The 18,646-nt window shown below is 36.6% G+C and overlaps 1 protein-coding gene across 1 annotated transcript; it reads left to right on the forward strand.

The window, feature by feature from the left end:
- Window positions 1-94: 94 nt before the first annotated feature.
- Window positions 95-16,748, forward strand: THAP2 (THAP domain containing 2). Its single transcript, XM_023226512.2, has 3 exons — window positions 95-672; window positions 10,280-10,475; window positions 12,750-16,748. The coding sequence occupies exons 1-3, from the start codon at window positions 602-604 to the stop codon at window positions 13,173-13,175; spliced, it is 693 nt and encodes a 230-aa protein (XP_023082280.1). The 5' UTR covers window positions 95-601; the 3' UTR covers window positions 13,176-16,748.
- The last annotated feature ends 1,898 nt before the right edge of the window (window positions 16,749-18,646 follow it).

Raw genomic sequence — 18,646 nt, forward strand, 5'->3', positions numbered from 1 at the left:
ACGCAGGAAACAAAGGCTCACAGTTCACGCGATAATAAGACCACTCGATACTCACTAGGATTTGTAGTCTTTCTTCTTTCTTCGGGTTCACTCTTCCGGTCTACGGGTCACACCCACTGCAGGATCTGGCCTGGTACAGCTGGGTGCATGCAGAAGTAGGTGGAGCTGCTCTTAGTTGCATCCTTGAGAGAGTTTTATTGTAAAACTCTTATAATTTATAGTAATCGGAGGGGAAAACACTTCCTTTTAATTGCTGTGAGGACCGCTGCCAAAGAAACGCAGTAGATCCGCTCTCTTTTGGGGGCGGGGAGAGAGAACGGGTTGTGTCCGCCATGTTGGTGAAGTCAAGCGAAGGCGACTAGAGCTCTAGGAGGGCCAGTTCTGTGGGCTCTAGTCCGCCATATTAATAAAGAGAAAGGGAAGGCTGACCCTCCCTCGCCTCCGCCCCCACATACACACCCCTTCTTCCCACTCGGCTCTCACGACTAAGCTCTCACGATTAAGGCACGCCTGCCTCGATTGTCCAGCCTCTGCCAGAAGGAAGCTTAGCAGCCAGCGCCTCAGTAGAGACTTAAGGGCGCTGAATGAGTGGGAAAGGGAAATGCCGACCAATTGCGCCGCGGCGGGCTGTGCCACTACCTACAACAAGCACATTAACATCAGCTTCCACAGGTAACCTGGGCAGGGAGTGGGGGTGACGGAAACTGGAGTTCCTATTCTGGCTATCGCTTGTGTGGAAGGAACAGGAGGATTCTCCTAATTCTAATAACTTTCCCAGCTGGTAGCAGGGAAGCATCATACGTCCTTTGTTTTTCTCAAATCTGTCCAATTTTTCCCCGCTTTCGGGGAAGCTTTACTCATTTTCTAAAAGAAATCCAAGTACTGTTTGGTGATTACCCCTTAGTAAAAAAGTAACAGGAGGATATCGTAATTTTCTACTCTTTTATTCCTCTGTTAGACCGGGTTTTGACATGAATGACGCCGTAAGGGAGAAAGAGATCTTCCCATTCAATCAGCAATCACCGTAAAAGCCTGCTGTGTTCCCGTTAAAATTAGGAAATTCTCACTAGATGAATTGACTTGGGAGGCATTTAGATTTCTAATAGTCACATAGTAATTCTGCGGAGGAATTGAGTCATCTTTGATAGCCATGGAATTAAGCGATGTTAATTAAAGTGCAAAAGATAACCTTTCTGTTCTTACTAGAACAGAGTAATAAAAAGAACCTAGGTTTTCTTTTGTTTGCTGGAAGAAAAATCAAAATTCTTTAGTTCTGTCAAACCAGAACTCTTGAAAGCACTTTGAACAATGCTTGGAAAATAACAGGTACTCTGTAAATGTTTACCTTCTCTGCAAGTGCCTGCCACGTGCCTGAAGAAAAGACACATTAAGTTAAGTGACACCGGTCCCGATTTTATGTATTTTATATACCTAACAACGTATGTGATGTTAGTATGTAGAAATTATATCCTTGACCTTTTTCCCTACCTCACTATTACGAACTGTACTTTTATTAAAATCTGCCACTTAAAAAAAATCTTGTGATGTTTCTGTTTTTAAACTAGTTCATGCATATGTAGTGCTTTGTTCATTCATCCATCAAGTATGTACGGAGTTCCTAATTACCTGACATTGTGCTAAGGATCCAGAAAGTTCTAATCCTCCTGGAGTTTAGAATTTAGTGGTGGAGAAAGACATAAATCATTATAATTAAGTGCCACAGAAGAAACATTCAGAGACCTGACTTAGTCTTGGAAAGTCAAAAAACACTTCTCAAAGGATGTGATATTTCACATGAGACCAGAGGATGACAGATTTGGTCCTGCATGCTACTTAAGTATTTTCTGTTTTATCCTAAGAGTACTTAAGAAGCCATGGAGGGTTTAAAAAATGAATGGCACGATTAGATTTGCATATTAAAAAGTCCTCTGGTTGCAGTGTAGAGAATCGTAGTATTACTGAAAGTGCTGGTCAAGCATCATCGGGAATGAACTTGATGAGAAAGGAACTTATTACAGAATATTAATGTACCTATTTTTTCCTTCACAGGGAAATCTTGTTACAATGTCAACTAAACTAAACCCTGTACTCAGTTGCTGGCACAATCAGCATTGGATTAGGGAAGGTGTGAGCTGACAGAGAAAAACTAGTTAGGAAGCTGTAGTAAATAAAACAAGGAAAGTCCACCCAATTTTCTAGACTAGGGTGATATTAGAGTAGAATTGGAGAGGAGGGGACAGATTTGAGAAATGTTCTAGGAGAAACTACTGAATTTAGTAATTTGGATAGATGAGGGAGGGTAGTCCAGACACCAATAACAATGTTTAACCCAGTGTGTTGGCTCACACCTGTAATCCTAGCACTTCGGGAGGTCAGGGTGGGCTGATCACTTGAGCCCAGGAGTTTGAGAACAGCCTAGAAAACATGGTGAAACTTCGTCTCTACAAAAAAATTAGCTGGCCGTGGTGATGCGTGCCTGTAGTCCCAGCTACTTGGGAGGCTGAGGTGGGAGGACTGCCTGAACTGGGGAAGTTGAGGCTGCACTGAGCCGGGATTGTGCCACTGTACTCTAGCCTGGGCAATACAGTGAGACCCTGTATTGCCAGGGTCAAGAAAAAACAAAAAAAAAGATGGATGGTGGTACAATAACATGCATAAAATTTGCCTATGAATTGAATATTTTCATGTGTAACATCAGAAATTTAGGTCTTAAAATAGTATTCGTTATAATAAAAATACATTCCTATTTCGTAAATACAAACCAGGTTCAACTGATTCACTCCTTTACTACTGGGACATTAGTAGACTTTTTTTTTTTTTTTTTTTTTTTTTTTGAGACAGAGTCTCATTCTGTCACCCAGGCTGGAGTACAGTGGTGTGATTTTGGCTCACTGCAACCTCCACATTCTGGGTTCCAGCCATTCTCCTGCCTCAGCCTCCCGAATCTCTGGGACTACAGGTGCATGCCCACATGACTGGCTAATTTTTATATTTCTTAGAAGAGACTGGGCTTCACCATATTGGCCAGGCTGGTCTCGAACTCCTGACCTCGTGATCCGCCTGCCTCGGCCTCCCAAAGTGCTGGGATTACAGGCATAAGCCACTGTGCCTGGCCATTAATAGACTTCTGTATCTCCATGTGCAAGTTATTTTGCCTAAACTTACTGTCTCTATCTTTTTTACCTCTTAGCCAACTCTAGTCTTAAGTCTCCCCAGTAATCTGAAATTGCTCTTGCTAACATGACCTTTATGTCTCTCTACATTCATTTTTCATGGTGTGTGATCATTTCCTCCTTGAAATACTCTCCACTTTTAAATTAATTGACACTAATTTTATGATTATCTTCTTACTTTTTTGGCCTGTCTTCAATCTCCTTTGCTACTCTTCTCTCTACTCCTTAACCCAGGTCTTCACACTCATGTCAAAATAATTTCAGCTGTTCTGTGGTCTCAGCATCTACCTGTTGATGCCTCCCAAATCAGTATCTCCAGTCCATCTCTGTCTAATGAGTTCTAGACCTATAGGCAAGTGTCTACTCAGTATTTCTCTGGTCTTTTAGTTACCCAGATTTGTTATCTATATTGACAAACTGCCCTTCCCCAAACATACCCCCACTTTCTCTACTCTGTTTCTCAGTAAATGAAGACACTACCCATCTGGAAACTTGGAAGTCTTTCTCCCTTGACTTCTCACCATTACACCTTGATTAGATTATTACAGTAGGCTTTTAACTGGCTCACTGTTTCCATCCATGCACTCCTAGCCACTCTTCTATAATCAATAGGATGTTGCTAAATATTTAATAAATGGTTCTCTAGGAAGGGGAAAAAGCCCTGATTTGTAGTGTTTCCCCACCTTCTATGATGTAAATACTACTACCAAGTCTAGTTTCAAGCTATCAATGTAACATCACTGATTATGGAGTTGGGAAGAGATGTGCAGTCTCACACTATTCGATAGTATTTCCACCATACAGATACAACAGACAACCTTAAGAGTAAAGATAACAGTAAAATCACTAGGAAATTTGGGGATTTTGGTATTCATTACCTTTTCATTTTAATTTATTTAATTGCAACTTTATATTTAATTTTAATAATGGCTGTGTTTAACAACTGGCTCACAGATTTTCTGTTAACAGCTCTCACAATTCAGCCTTTTAATGGCTTACCATTGCCATTTTGGATAAGGTGGACAAGGTTCAAAATTACTCTTTGACTTAGAAGGTCCTCCAGCATTATTTCATAACACTATTCTCTGTCCCCAAGATATTCTTAACACTCTACTGACCCACCCTAACTTTCCTAGCTGATTCCTATAATTTTTAAGGCCTCCTGAGTAGACTAGCTCTTCCTGTTTTATTATTCCATACAACCTTGTACTTACCCTTTTATAAGACTCATGGACACTTGTAGTTACTTTTATTATAATAATAAATAGCATTTGTTTAGTATTTAGCAGGTACTGTGCATTGGGCTAAGCATTTACTGACATTTTTTCATTTAATCCTTATGACCACACTAGGTGCCAATCTTATCACCACTTTATATATGATAAAAAGAAGACCTAAAAAGGTTAACTTGCCTAAAGTCACCCAGATATTATGCAGAGGAGCCAGGATTGGTGCCCTGGTTTGAGTCCAGAGACAGTGACCACTGTTCTATTGCATCCAACTAGTTGATTCCCTACCTTCCCCATTACAGTATACACTCATGAAAGAGAAGTAGTATGTGTATTTTGTTTACTACTGTATCTTCAGTGCCTAGGACAGTGCTTGGAATGTATGAGGCATTCAACTGATTATTGAAGATGCACACAACATAGCACTGTTTAAACTACTGAGTGACTTTTCAAAACATCAAATATTTGTAAGAGCCTGGTTCTATTACTGTATAGATAAGAATATATCCTTCTCTTACCATAATATTAATTTCATCATATTTATGTGATGATTTATTATTAAATTAAGGTAAACTTAAATTTAGCTTATGGCTATATCTCCCACTCTTTGAATGTGCTGAGAAAAGTCCAAACAACACATCCAAAACATGATCAAGGTTAGTGCTGTACAAAAACATTACACTAAAATTAAATATAAAATCATTGATTATTCATATTGTTTCAGCACAGAAAAATCTAAAGACTAGTAGTGCCAAATTAACCCCATTAGTTCATTGATTCATTGATTCAGAAAAGTTCATTGAGTGCTTAACAGGTACAATGCTAGATACTATGCTAAACTCAGGGACAAAGCAGTGAAAAACATAGCTCCTACCCTAGAGAAACTTACAGTCCAGTGGGAAAGATAGAAAAGTAACCAAAAAACTGTGATATCAGTGCTATAGCAACATCTAACCCGGTCCTCTGATCATGGAAAACTTCCTTAATAAGATAGGATTCCTTAACAGTCTTAAGTAGAATTTGGTCAAGTTAAGGTTTGATTCAAGGCATTGATTTCCTAATTAAGGAGCTAGTTTTTAAAAGAGCTTTAAAAGAAAGAGAATTAAGGACCTGAATAATATCTGAAAGACAGTCTTAGAGTGGAAGAGTCTTACACAAATAATACAATGATAGTACTTATTTATTGAGTCTTTATCGAGGCCCTGACAAGAAGAAATATGTTTAAAGCCTGATTTTTAGCTTAGTCTTTAGGAAATATTTCCAAACTGTCAAATACTGGGACAGAGATCTTTGAAATGAGACTAGATTGTTGTTAAGAGGTGAAGCTAGGCAGAGTAAGTAAGTTATCAGAAAATTATTCAGCCAGGCGCGGTGGCTCAAGCCTGTAATCCTAGCACTTTGGGAGGCCAAGGCAGGTGGATCACCCGAGGTCAAGAGTTTGAGACCAGCCTAGCCAACATGGAAAACACCGTCTCTACTAAAAATACAAAAAAAAAATTAGCCAGGTGTGGCGGGCGCCTGTAATCCTAACTACTCAGGAGGCTGAGGCAGGAGAATTGCTTGAACCCGGGACGCAGAGGTTGCAGTGAGCTGAGATCCTGCCACTGCCCTCCAGCCTTGGCAACAAGAGTGAAACTCCGTCTCAAAAAAAAAAAAAAAAAATCTCTATTTTCTTGTAAAATAGAAAAAAATGCATATGTGAATTGTGGAGTGATATACAGATGTTAGTATCTTCAGATCAGGGTGCCTATAGGGTTGAGGGGGATGGAGACAGAAGATGGGAGAGTGTTGACTGTAAATCCAGACATTCATTTCTTTGTGCCCTTCATTGCTGGTAATGTTAGCAAACCTAGTATATGCGATATACCCAAAGCTGTTACCTAATGAGGCTGCATTTGGGGGCTTCGGAACCACATGATCTTCTAACTTGGATTTTGTGGTTCTTTTTAAGCACCAGTCATTTAATAATTAATATCTAAAGGATAATGTAGTCAAACCAAAGAGTTTTACACAAGCTTACTACATGCGACTTGATTCTTATATTTCCAAGTTACTGGTATAATTTTTAGAGACAGCCCCTTGTATTTGTCTCTTCCTTAACAGGTACACACTGGATGTATATCAGTATATAGTTGACCCTTGAACAATACAGGGTTTAGGGGTGCAGAAGCTCCCTCACCACAGAGTCAAAAATCAGAGTATGACTTTTGATTCCCCCCAAATTGAACTAATAGCCTTAAACAATAACACAATCAACACATTTTTTATGTTACATGTGTTCTATACAGTATTCTTACAATAAAGTAAGTCAGAGAAAAGAAAATGTTATTAAGAAAATCCTGCCAGGCATGGTGACTCACCCCTATAATCCCAACACTTTGGGAGCCCGAGGCAGGTGGGTCACCTGAGGTCAGGAGTTCGAGACCAGCCTGGCCAACATGGTGAAACCCTGTCTCTATTAAAAATACAAAAATTAGGTGGGCGTGGTGGCAGGTGACTGTAATCCCAGCTACTTAGAAGGCTGAGGCAGAAGAATCACTTGAACCTGGGAGGTGGAGGTTGCAGTGAGCCGAGATGGCGCCATTGCAGTCCAGCCTGGGCAACAAGAGCAAAACTCTGTCTCAAAAAAAAAAAAAAAATCTTAAGAGAAAATATATTTACTATTGATTACGTGGAAGTGGATCACTATAAAGGTCTTCATCCTTGTCGTCTTCACACTGAGTAGGCTGAGGAGGAGAAGGCGGGGGGGTTGGTTTTGCTGCCTCAGGCATGGCAAAGGTGAAAGAGGTGGAAGGGGAGGCAGGAAAGGCAGGCACACTCGCTCTAACTTTATGGAAATACATCATAATTTCTGTCTTACTCTTGTTCATTTCTCTAAAAATGGTTTTATATCGTACCAATCCTTCTTCCCTGTTTGCTTTAGTTTCAGTGACCCTATTATAGAAGGGTCCATGTCATAAAAGAAGTCAAAAGCAGTCTTAAATAATCAGAACCCTTCTGCCAGATTTTCTAATGTCAATTTTTCTGGCATTGCTTCTTCTTCAACTTCTTCCTCATCATCTGGCAGTGGTTCAGAAGCACTCAGCTCCATCAAGCAGTCTTCTGTTAATTCCTCTGGTGTGGCGTCGTAAATCAGTTCTTGAATTTCTTTAAGATGCATATCTTGAAACCTGTCATTGTCCACCTTTTTTGCCATATCAACAATCTCTTTCATGATTTCCCTTATCAGCTCTGTCATAAAGACTGTGAGGTCACGCACAAATACACAGTTTTCTTTAACAGGAATTTATTGTTTTGGGCTTGGTGTCTTTCACCACTTTTTCTGTAACAATTTTCAATGGTGCAGTCCTTGTATACTTTCACGATGCTTTCTATCTTTGTTGGGGTTTTTTTCCATCACGTTGGCAATCCTTTCCATAGAGTACCATGTGTAATGATCCTTAAAACTTGTGACCCTCTGATCTAGAAGTTGAATTAAAGACATTGAATTTGAGGGCAAATAGACCACTTTGACACTTTCTGTGTTGGACTCACGGATCTTGGTGACCAGGGGCATTGTCCAAAATGGAAAGAACTTTAAAAGGCAGTACCTTACTGGCAACGTGCTTCCTAAATTTAACGGAACCAATCCAGAGAAAGAGTTCTCAGTGTCTGGGCCTCTCATTTTACAACAAAAAGACTGGCAGCTGGTGTTTATCTTTCCTTTTCAAAGCTCAGGGTTTAGCAGGTTTGTAGATAAGGGCAGAATTGCACTGCATTTGTACAAAACAGTGTTAGCCTATGCCTTCTTGCCTTAAGTCCTGATGTTTGCATCTCTTCCTTACTAATAAATATCCTTTGTGGCATTTTTTTTCAAGAAAGGGCATTTTTGTCTGCATCAAAAACCTGTTCAGACAGATAGCCTTTCTCTTGAATGAACTTAATGGCATCGGGGAACATCTGCAGCCTCTTGGTCAGCAGAAGCTGTCTCTCTCTTATCTTGACATTTTTTAAGCCAAACCTCTTTCTAAAATTATCAGACATCCTCTGATGGCATTAAATTTGCAGCTTCAAATCATTCACCTTCCTTTTGTTTTATCATATGACAGCCTCACTTTTTCTCCAGAGTTCTATATAAACTCTAATATGATTTTTCTAAAAAATTTTCTTTCTAAAAAAAAACTACCTGTAGTCCTGGAATATAGGTATGACTTTCTTACAGCAATTGTGCACTCACATAAAAGCTGCATTTCCAATACAGAATAGAAAGATATTTCACAAAAAGTGCAAGATCTTTGTACCTGCTGGCATAGCTGTAGCAACAGCTTGACGATTGTTTTTTTTTTAACAATGGTCCTGGATTTATTTATTTTGAAATGGCAGGCAACCACAGCTGCAGACCTAAATCTGTGGGGGATATATATATCTCTCTCAAGCAATTCAACTTTTTCTTGTATTGTCATGACTCTGCTTCTTAGAGCACATCCATCATCACTAATGGCACTTCATATGGGTATCATGGTATTAGTTAAGGTTTATGATATAGCACTAAATACAATGAAAAATATGCAAGAACTGCGAGAAATCACTTTCTGCCATGATACACAACTTACTGGAGAGACAAATTGCTCAGACAGAGAGAATTAGCATCACATGGCACTTTAAGTGGGTACTCACAGCACTTATTGAGCTCACCACAATAGAAGATGGCTATGAAATTATTACAGTAGTACAGTATGTACTACAGTTGGTTTTATGCAGTTATCATTATACTGCATCTTTGCATTTGTTTACATTCTTCTGGACTGAATGATGCCATGTATGGTCTCTGTAAAATTTGATAATTTTAACTTTTTAAAATCTATATATTTCACGGTAGTAAATGACAAAATAGACTAGTATGTGTACATTTTATGGTAGTAAATGATAAAATAGACTGGCATCTACATATATTTTATATATTAATGACATACCTTTGTCTTAATTTTTTTGATGTTTCCAGGCTACATGGTTTATCTGCAAGTTTTTTCCAATTGTTTCAAATTCCAATATATTTATTGAAAAAATGCACATATAATTGGACTTGTGTAGTTCAAACCCATGTTGTTAAAGCATCAACTGTATTTTATACTTGAAATATGAAAGGAAAAACATTGCTACAAAGTATTTTACGTTTTTGTAAGTTTGCTTTCTGCTGCACTACATAATTAAAGAGTTGACTTTTTAAAAATATTTGCTGTTTACATACAGAATATTATTATTCTGTATTTGTATTAATTTAGCAAATTTTGTTGAATCCCTGCTGTTTGCAAAGCACTGTGCTAAGTGTCAAAGATAAATACATGCCAAGATATAATGATCCCTGTCCTCAAGAAATTTATAATCTTTATGTCATTGGAAATTAAAATGGAAAAATTACAAAATAATGTGGTAAGTGTCATAATGATGGGACATAGAGGAAGGAGTACCAGCATCTGCCTAGGCTTTCCTTGACAAAATTTAATCTTTAGATATCTGACTTTTCTTGACTACATATATCAGCAGCAGATTAAAGCATGGTGAAATTACTCCTGCTTATAATGGTTCTACTTAAACTTGATCTAAATCAGTTTAGTCATGTTTTATTTTACTGCCCAGATTAAGGGCTAATTGGGAAGAAGTGTCTCTTTTTAAAAGCCCTGAAATATAAAACAACTCGTCAGTTTCTGAGTAAGTTTTTCAAACTTATAAAACATTACCATGAATTGGTTTCTGTTTCAGTGTCTGGATGTTGTGAGTTTAACATTTTCTATGTAAATGGGACACACTTTTAATCATCTTCGAAATTTCTTTTAATCATTTAGGTGCAACCAGAATTATGATAGTTGGAACTTGAGTTGCATATTTTTTTTGTTTAAGGTTTCCTTTGGATCCTAAAAGAAGAAAAGAATGGGTTCGCCTGGTTAGGCGCAAAAATTTTGTGCCAGGAAAACACACATTTCTTTGTTCAAAGCACTTTGAAGCCTCCTGTTTTGACCTAACAGGACAAACTCGAAGACTTAAAATGGATGCTGTTCCAACCATTTTTGATTTTTGTACCCATATAAAGTCTATGGTAGGTAATGTTACTCTCTTGTTTTTAAAACCATTTTTAGAACCCATTCCTTTTTATTTATGCAGTTATTAACTGAAATTCATTTATAGTGATATGCCTCAAAAAAGTTGCAGACCTTCCTCTTGTACAGTAAAGGTACAGGCTAGAATCAGAGTTTGGGTCTCCTGACTCCAATATTCTTTCCCCAATCCAAATTGTTTTACTATATTGGAATTTTACATTATTACCAATTATTATTAATAATTGCACCACTGGTAAAACTGAAAAATCGTATGAGTAATGAAACTTCCAGCATCACTGTGTTCTGATTTTAAAATGACATACAAATAACATGTGTAAAGTACTTTAAGAGCAGCACAGCCAGAGTTACACCAAAGAATGTAAGTTCAGAGGGAGGCAGACATAACAGAAATCTTCAGAGAGCTTGGGCATTTAGAGTGGGCTTTTGAAGCCTTGGGAGTTTAAAATAGAGGAAAGGGATCTTGGCTTTGCACGGAATAATTACAGTTGCATGATGAGATAAAAAACCAGTGGGCTGAGGGGTGAGTAGGAAATGTTAGCAAGTGATATTTGAAAGGAAAGAATGAAGAAAAAATGAAGCAAAAAAAGTAAAATTAAAAAATGAAAGAATTAAGATATAAGATGAATGAATTAAAACAATGTTTTATCTAGTTAGGGAAGATCTGACCAGAGAGGAAAACCTAGCTGGGAAAGACAGGGTCACCAAGGGTAAGAAAGGGTAAAATGAACACAAATAGTTTAACTTTGAAAGGCAGGACAAACATGTTTTCCTCTGAGAGAGGAAAAACTACTGTTTCTCTTGTTTGTAACAGTTAAACTTTTAAATGTATATGAGTTATTATCTGAATGGGAGACCAGGTTGTGGTAAGCTAATTACCACTGATGTTAGAAAAGCTCCAAGAGGGCAAGAACTTAGTCTTTTTCATGTGTGAATCCTCAGCACCTCAAACAGTGTCTGGGACATAGTATATACTCAAATACTGAATTTGAAATGTACCTTATTTTTGACATTTTGATTATTTATTTAATAAATACAAGTAAACTTTCCATTATGCCAGAATCTAAGCTCAGTGCTAGAGATACAAAGATCAAAAAAGAGTCCCTGTCAATTCCCTAGGCAGAGGGACTAACTGAGGTTTCATGAGGATAGGAACCATATTGTCTTATTTGTTCAGTGTTGTGTCCCCAGAATTCATAGTATGTGTTTCAAAAAATGTTTATGAATAAAAGACACAGACTTATGAGGATATGATGTAATCTGGAAACTCTCAGTGGCTTAGTATTGCTGGAGTATAAATCAAGATGGTAAATTGCAGAATGGGGTGAGATCCTAAATTGTATAGTGTGCCATGTAAAGATTTTTTTTTCCTTTAGATAATAGGTAGGCAAAGAATAATTTGGCCAGAATAGAAATGTCAAATATTCTAGAAAAATTATTCTCATGGCAGAATGTGGATTAATGAGGATCAAAATGAAGTGCAGAGATCAATAAAGAATAATACAGTCAGAACAGATATGATAGAGGCCCAGTGTAAGTAGTGACATCGAGAATGACAGTGTTCAGCCTTACTGTGGAACAGAGAAAGGAAAAAAAAGAATGACGGAGAGGAGAGGATTCATGGTAAGAATATTTAGTGGGTAGAATTTACAGGACTTGATGACCATTTGAATGAAAGAGATAAAAGCAAAAAAAAAACTCCTGATTTTGGCAAATATTCCAGCCAGATTTTAAATCCTTGAAGATGTAACCATCAAAAATTAATAGGTAAATAAATTTAGAAACTTGATACTTAAGAATATATTTCTCCAGATCCTTCAGTTTTCATTAAGTAGGACCCTGGTTCTAAAATATTCATCAGATTGAGAAAATGGTATTTAATTAAAAGGGGATCAAATTAATATCATAAATAATATCTACATATATTCTAAATTGACCTTAATCTCTATAAAGTCTCTATAGAATCATAGTCAATAATTTGGAAAAAACCTTGGACGTCCATTGTCGATTTCCAAATCAATGTTTGAATCTCTCTGGATATGGGACAAAAAGAAGTAGGTGACTAGAGTTTATTCAGCCAGTTAAAATACTTAATCTTGGATTACATGAGATGGCTGCTGCTGTTTCCTATTAAGGTTTTGATATTGACTTTTAAAAGAACAGTTTAAATACTCTGTTATCCAAAACTGGACACTATTTGCTTATTTGTGATATTTCATAATTTATGTTCAACCCTCTAATTTTATTCGGCTCAGAAACTCAAGTCAAGGAATCTTCTGAAGAAAAGCAACAGTTGTTCCCCAGCTGGACCATCTAATTTAAAATCAAACATTAGTAGTCAGCAAGTACTACTTGAACACAGCTATGCCTTTAGGAATCCTATGGAGGCAAAAAAGAGGATCATTAAACTGGAAAAAGAAATAGCAAGCTTAAGAAGAAAAATGAAAACTTGCCTACAAAAGGAACGCAGAGCAACTCGAAGATGGATCAAAGCCACTTGTTTGGTAAAGAATTTAGAGGCGAATAGTGTATTACCTAAAGGTACATCAGAACACATTTTACCAACTGCCTTAAGCACTCTTCCTTTGGAAGATTTTAAGATCCTTGAACAAGATCAACAAGATAAAACACTGCCAAGTCTAAATCTAAAACAGACCAAGAGTACCTTCATTTCAGTTTAGCTTGCACAGAGCTTGATGCCTATCCTTCATTCTTTTCAGAAGTAAAGATAATTATGGCACTTAACGCCAAAATGCATTATTTAATAAAGTTTTACTTGAAGTAACATTACTGTATAATTTGTGAAGACTTGATTACAAAAGAATAAAAAAATTTGTATGAAATTTTTATTTGAAAATGAATGGAAGTGCCTTACGTTAGAATTATGGACTTAAAATTTTTGCCAATAAATTGTATGTTTGAAAGGTGTTTTTTGTTTCTGTCTTTTTAAACTACTATTAAAAGAACAGCTTATGATAAGTAATATGGTTAACTTACATTAGAAAAGAATTTTTTCCTGTACCAAAGTTGGCATATTGCATTCTAAATAAGATGCTAAATAAGAGTTAACCAACATTTACATGACCTTAAAACTGCTGGGTTTTGTATTAAATTATAATTGGCACTGTGATTTGAAAAATTTATAGAAAAAAAAGGTACAGGGCAAGTTTTTAAATTAAAACTTTCTGTATTTTGTTTTACCAGTAAAAGTGAGCTTGTCATGGCCTCTATCGTAAGAATATTAGATTTTAAAATAGGTTGTAAAATATTTTGAAAATATTTGAATGTGAAGTACCATTGAGTCATCCAAACTAGGTAAGGCCTCAAGTACTTTAAACTAGTAAAATCTAGTAGCTGATAATATTCACCTAAGAAAATGTTGTAAAATAATTCAGAGTTCAGGACCTAGCTAAGTAAATGTATACTACTCTTTTTCTCATATTAAAAAACTTACATTTCCAACTTCAAAATTGGTGCTTACGTATTTGTTGATAACCAAATCTCCTAAGGTTTTCTGTTTTCTTTTTAACTACTTTCTAAATGCATGCTATACCTCAGAAATAGTATATCAATATAGTGGGATTTTTTTTTTTCCTCTTCATAAACCCACAGTAAAATTTAATCACAGAAAACTACTTATATCTTCACAATTTGTATTAATAACTTAAAATGGCATCAGTTTATCTTAGACATCAGCTTGCTTTTTGTCTCCTTTTTTAGTGAGTGAAATAGAGCAACCAGCATGCCTGTGTTCCCAGCTACTTGGGAGGGTAAGGTGGGAAGATCACTTGAACCTAGGAGGTTGAGGCTATGGTGAGCTGTGATTGCACCACTGCACTCCAGCCTGGGCAATGGAGAGACCCCTGTCTCTAAAACAACAACAACAACAGCAAAAACAAATAAAGCAACCATAGTGCGTAAGGGAAATTAAATGTTCCCTATAGAAATATGCGTATGTCTGTGATAGTGGTATGCAAATGCTAATTATTTTACAAAATAAAAGTATCAGAACTATTCTTATCATTGGCACTTGAACAATTAAAGGGTTTGCTTTATTTCACTAATGTTTAATAGGAACTCTTTGCTTCAAACAGCTTTGTTGAAATCATGTAAAAATGTGTTAATATATAATCAAGTTATTTAACTCAACCTATTTAATTCAAACTTGTGATACTAACATACGAAGGTAGCATAATTCATAATTATGTCATAAAAAGTCATAAATTGCTGTAAAACTTTCCTGTAAAGTAATAGCTACTTTATGATTAAAAATAAAATTCCCTCTTTTTGCCAACTATTTAGGATTGCATTTGCTTGGATCCTAGTAAGAATTCTTTTACAGTTTTAGCACTCTCTTTACTAAGGAATGCCTCCCAAGGAAATGCAAAGGTAGGAAAAGTCTCTTAGAATGCCCATGAAGTATTTAAAACAGATATTTATGAAAATCTTTTTGTGGATGTTATAAATCTTGCTAGTTATTTTATCTTTATCTTAAGTATTAGATGTAGTTCCTTGGAACTGTCATTACATATTTATTTTTTTCTAGTATGGTTTCAAATAACTTTTCACCAGCATATAATCATCATCAAACATTTACTGACCACATCTACCTTATAACTCAAAATAAGTTGGACAAATAATCATTTGAATAAAAACTATTTTTTCCAAGTATAACCACTCTCATGTGGTTCACCCTTCACCCCAGATACAAAACACTTACTTATGTAGCCCAGTTCCCATCTACAATAATACCTTGAAATCTTAATAAATTTTAAAAATCATAAAAATAAAATATTGTAAAATAAAACTTTTTGACAACGTTACTTCATCTTCATTCATTATTACTTGACAGTATTAAATAAACTACTACTCAATAATTTTAGAGTGAACTTTTCTGTGTTTTCTCTGTCATTTCCGTTTTACTGTCTTGACAACATGCTCCAAACTCTTTGCATCAAATTGTTTTATTAGTATACATTTGTCTACCTTTGAACTAGCTTTATTCACAGAGAAAAACCTAAAAGGAGCCTATTAAAATCCTGCTTTCAGTTCGATAGGTTTCTTTTTATCACCCTGACCATAAAACTAACTGAAATTTTAATAGCTTTTTTTCCTCTGCTGGTCACAACACAGATCTTCTGTTTATTTGTCCTCTATTGGGCACCAACCTCTACAAAGAACCAGCCAAAGGCTAGGTACTTGATATACAAAAGAATATGACATTATTTTCTACCCTCAAGTTGCTCTATCTCCTGAGAGAAACAAGTAATATTTATAACACAATATGATAAATGCTACAAAATAAATAGCTATTTAGTCCCTTTAGTAAATGCTGTTGAATTGGAATTCAGTAAGAACTATAAACTGTAGACCTTTTTATAATCAAATGCTTTTGTTTTGAAACAAAACATAATCCTCCTTGTATTGACTTAGCAAAGGAGGTACAAGGACATTGGCATTTGACCTGAATTATGGTGTTTTATTGAAGGAGCTATAAGACAACGTTTTTACCCTTTAAAATGAACACTGAACAAATGTGTTGTTAATGGTATCTTTGTTAAAAGGAAAACATAGCTATAAATAAAATAGTACATCAAAATGCAGTACTGGAGTTCATTTGAAATTTGGTATTTTGTGTAAAATAACAAACCTATGAACACAGATTTTTAAAATAACTCAGAATCTTATAAAGCACTTTGGTATTTATTTGTTCTCTTTTTCCTTACATTCTGTGTGGTAGGTGGTGTTACCTCTGATTTACACATGAAGACATCTTTGTTAATTCGATTTATTTATTCATTTGGGCATTTACTATGTGCCAACTTGCACAAGGAATAGAAATGTCTGTGATCTAGATAGTTCTAGATTGAACATAGATCTTCTGCCAACAAATCCTCTCTGCTGTTCACATTACCCTTTGTTTAACATGTGAAGCAGGTTACTAAAATAGGACAAATCATGTGTCTTAAAATATGAAAATAGTAAAGTCTTTGAGGTCGCTTGATCTTTTCTATAAAGTAGACTTTATAATACTGTGTTTTATCTCATTTCTCAATGTTAGAATACGGGTAGATTTTAATTTTGCTATAATATAGGAAATGGTTCATCTTTGTACCAAAATATTGGATTCTTCTGATATTTAGACAGTTGGAAACTTTCTAAAATTGAGGATTTTGTAATGTATACTAAATAATTGCATATTCACAAAAATGTATTCTGAGTATGGTGATATTAAACATTTTTCCCCAAGGAAATTACTGTCATGCCTGTTATTTCTAAGAAATGTACATAAATATTTCTGTGAAAGTTCTTTTACACTGACCCGCTAAAAGATTTCTGTGAAGTCCTTCTCCCTAAACTGAAGCAAATGGTAAAACAAATAAAGATAATGTAAAGCCTTGAAGAGAAATTATTTTCATTTTTGTTGCTCAAGTTGTATCTAAATGTACATTATAGTTTATTTGCACTGTTTTAGATACTGGTTAGGCAATCTAGACGAGATATACGAAGGGCTATGAAAATGGTAAGAGTCTATCTCTATCCTGACCATAATTTGAGGCTCACACAAAAATGTATTTGCAGGCTAAGTACAGGGGTTCATGCCTGTAATCCCAGCATGTTGTGGGGCTAAGGTGGGTGGATCACTTAAGGCCAGGAGTTTAAGACCAGCCTGGGCAACTTAGCGAGACACCCGTCTCTACAAAAATAATGAAATAAAAATTAGCCAGGCATGGAGGCATGTGACGTAGTCCCCTAGCTACTCAGGAGGCTGAGGCAGGAGGACTGCTTGAGCCCAGGAGTTCAAGGCTGCAGTGAACTATAATTGCACCACTGCACTTCAGCCTGGGCAACAGAGTGCAACCCTGTCTCTTAAAAAACAAACAAACAAAAAAAGACATTATCAAAGCACAATTTTACTAACAAAAGGGAAAGAAGATTGTGATATTTTATTAATTTTTTTCTGATTAAAACATTGTTTCGGGCCGGGCGCAGTGGCTCACACCTGTAATCCCAGCACTTTGGGAGGCCGAGGTGGGCGGATCACAAAGTCAGGAGTTCCAGACCAGCCTGGCCAACATAGTGAAACTCCGTCTCTGCTAAAAAATACAAAAAATAAGCCAGGCATGGTGGCGGGTGCCTGTAATCCCAGCTACTCAGGAGGCTGAGGCAGGAGAATCGCTTGAACCCGGGAGGCGGAGGTTGCAATGAGCCGAGATTGTGCCATTGTACTCCAGCTCGGGCAATAGTGTGAGACTGTCTTAAAAAAAAAAAAAAAGATTGGAGTAATGTAATAATACAAAAAATGCTATCTTTTTTTTTTTTCTTTTTTTTTTTTTTTTTGAGATTTTTCGCTCTGGTTGCTCAGGCTGGAGTGCAATGGCACAATCTCAGCTCACCAGAACCTCCACCTCCCGAGTTCAACTGATTCTCCTGCCTCAGCCTCCTGAGTAGCTGGGATCACAGGCACGCACCACCATGCCCAGCTAATTTTGTATTTTTAGTAGAGACATGGTTTCCCCATGTTGGTCAGGCTGGTCTAGAACTCCCAACCTCAGGTGATCCGCCCACCTTGGCCTCCCAAATTGCTGGGATTACAGGTGTGAGCCACCGTACCTGGCCCAAAAATACTATCTTAAAACTCACTAAGAGACATTGATCAAACTAGGATGTGCCAGACAGACATAGTGTCTGTCCTCAAGGCTACTGGAAAACAGTATTCCATTTATTTATTCCTGCCCTCATTGCTCCCCACCCTCTCCCTAAGGCCCTGTTAGAATGAGCTCAATCTAATACAACAAATGCATCTTCAAATTGCTCCCTAGTCTTTTAAAATCTATACTACAAACATTTAAAAAACAAAATATTTGGGTTTAATGTCAAGAAGGCACATATTGGTTGGATGCAGTGGCTCACACCTGTAATCCCAACACTTTGGGAGGCCAAGGCAGGAGGATCACTTATAGCCAGGAGTTTGGGACCAGCCTGGACAACACAGTGAGACCTCACCTCTATTTTTATATTAAAAAATTTTTAAAAGAGGTGTCTGTTTCTCAGATGAATTTTTGGTTTAATAAATTATTTAGCAAACACTCCAAAATGTGTTATTTTTAAGTCTTCTCCATTCTCTTGAACTTCCTATTTTCATGTTCTT

The sequence above is a fragment of the Piliocolobus tephrosceles genome, chromosome 10 (assembly GCF_002776525.5).
Source record: "Piliocolobus tephrosceles isolate RC106 chromosome 10, ASM277652v3, whole genome shotgun sequence".
In the NCBI taxonomy this organism is placed as follows: Eukaryota; Metazoa; Chordata; class Mammalia; order Primates; family Cercopithecidae; genus Piliocolobus; species Piliocolobus tephrosceles.

Bases quoted from the DNA above. Each gene is read 5' to 3' on its own strand.
- THAP2 (XM_023226512.2), top strand. From the start codon at position 602: ATGCCGACCAATTGCGCCGCGGCGGGCTGTGCCACTACCTACAACAAG. The intron at 673-10,279 runs GTAACCTGGGCA...TTTTTGTTTAAG, and splicing joins ATTAACATCAGCTTCCACAG to GTTTCCTTTGGATCCTAAAA. The intron at 10,476-12,749 runs GTAGGTAATGTT...TATTCGGCTCAG, and splicing joins GTACCCATATAAAGTCTATG to AAACTCAAGTCAAGGAATCT.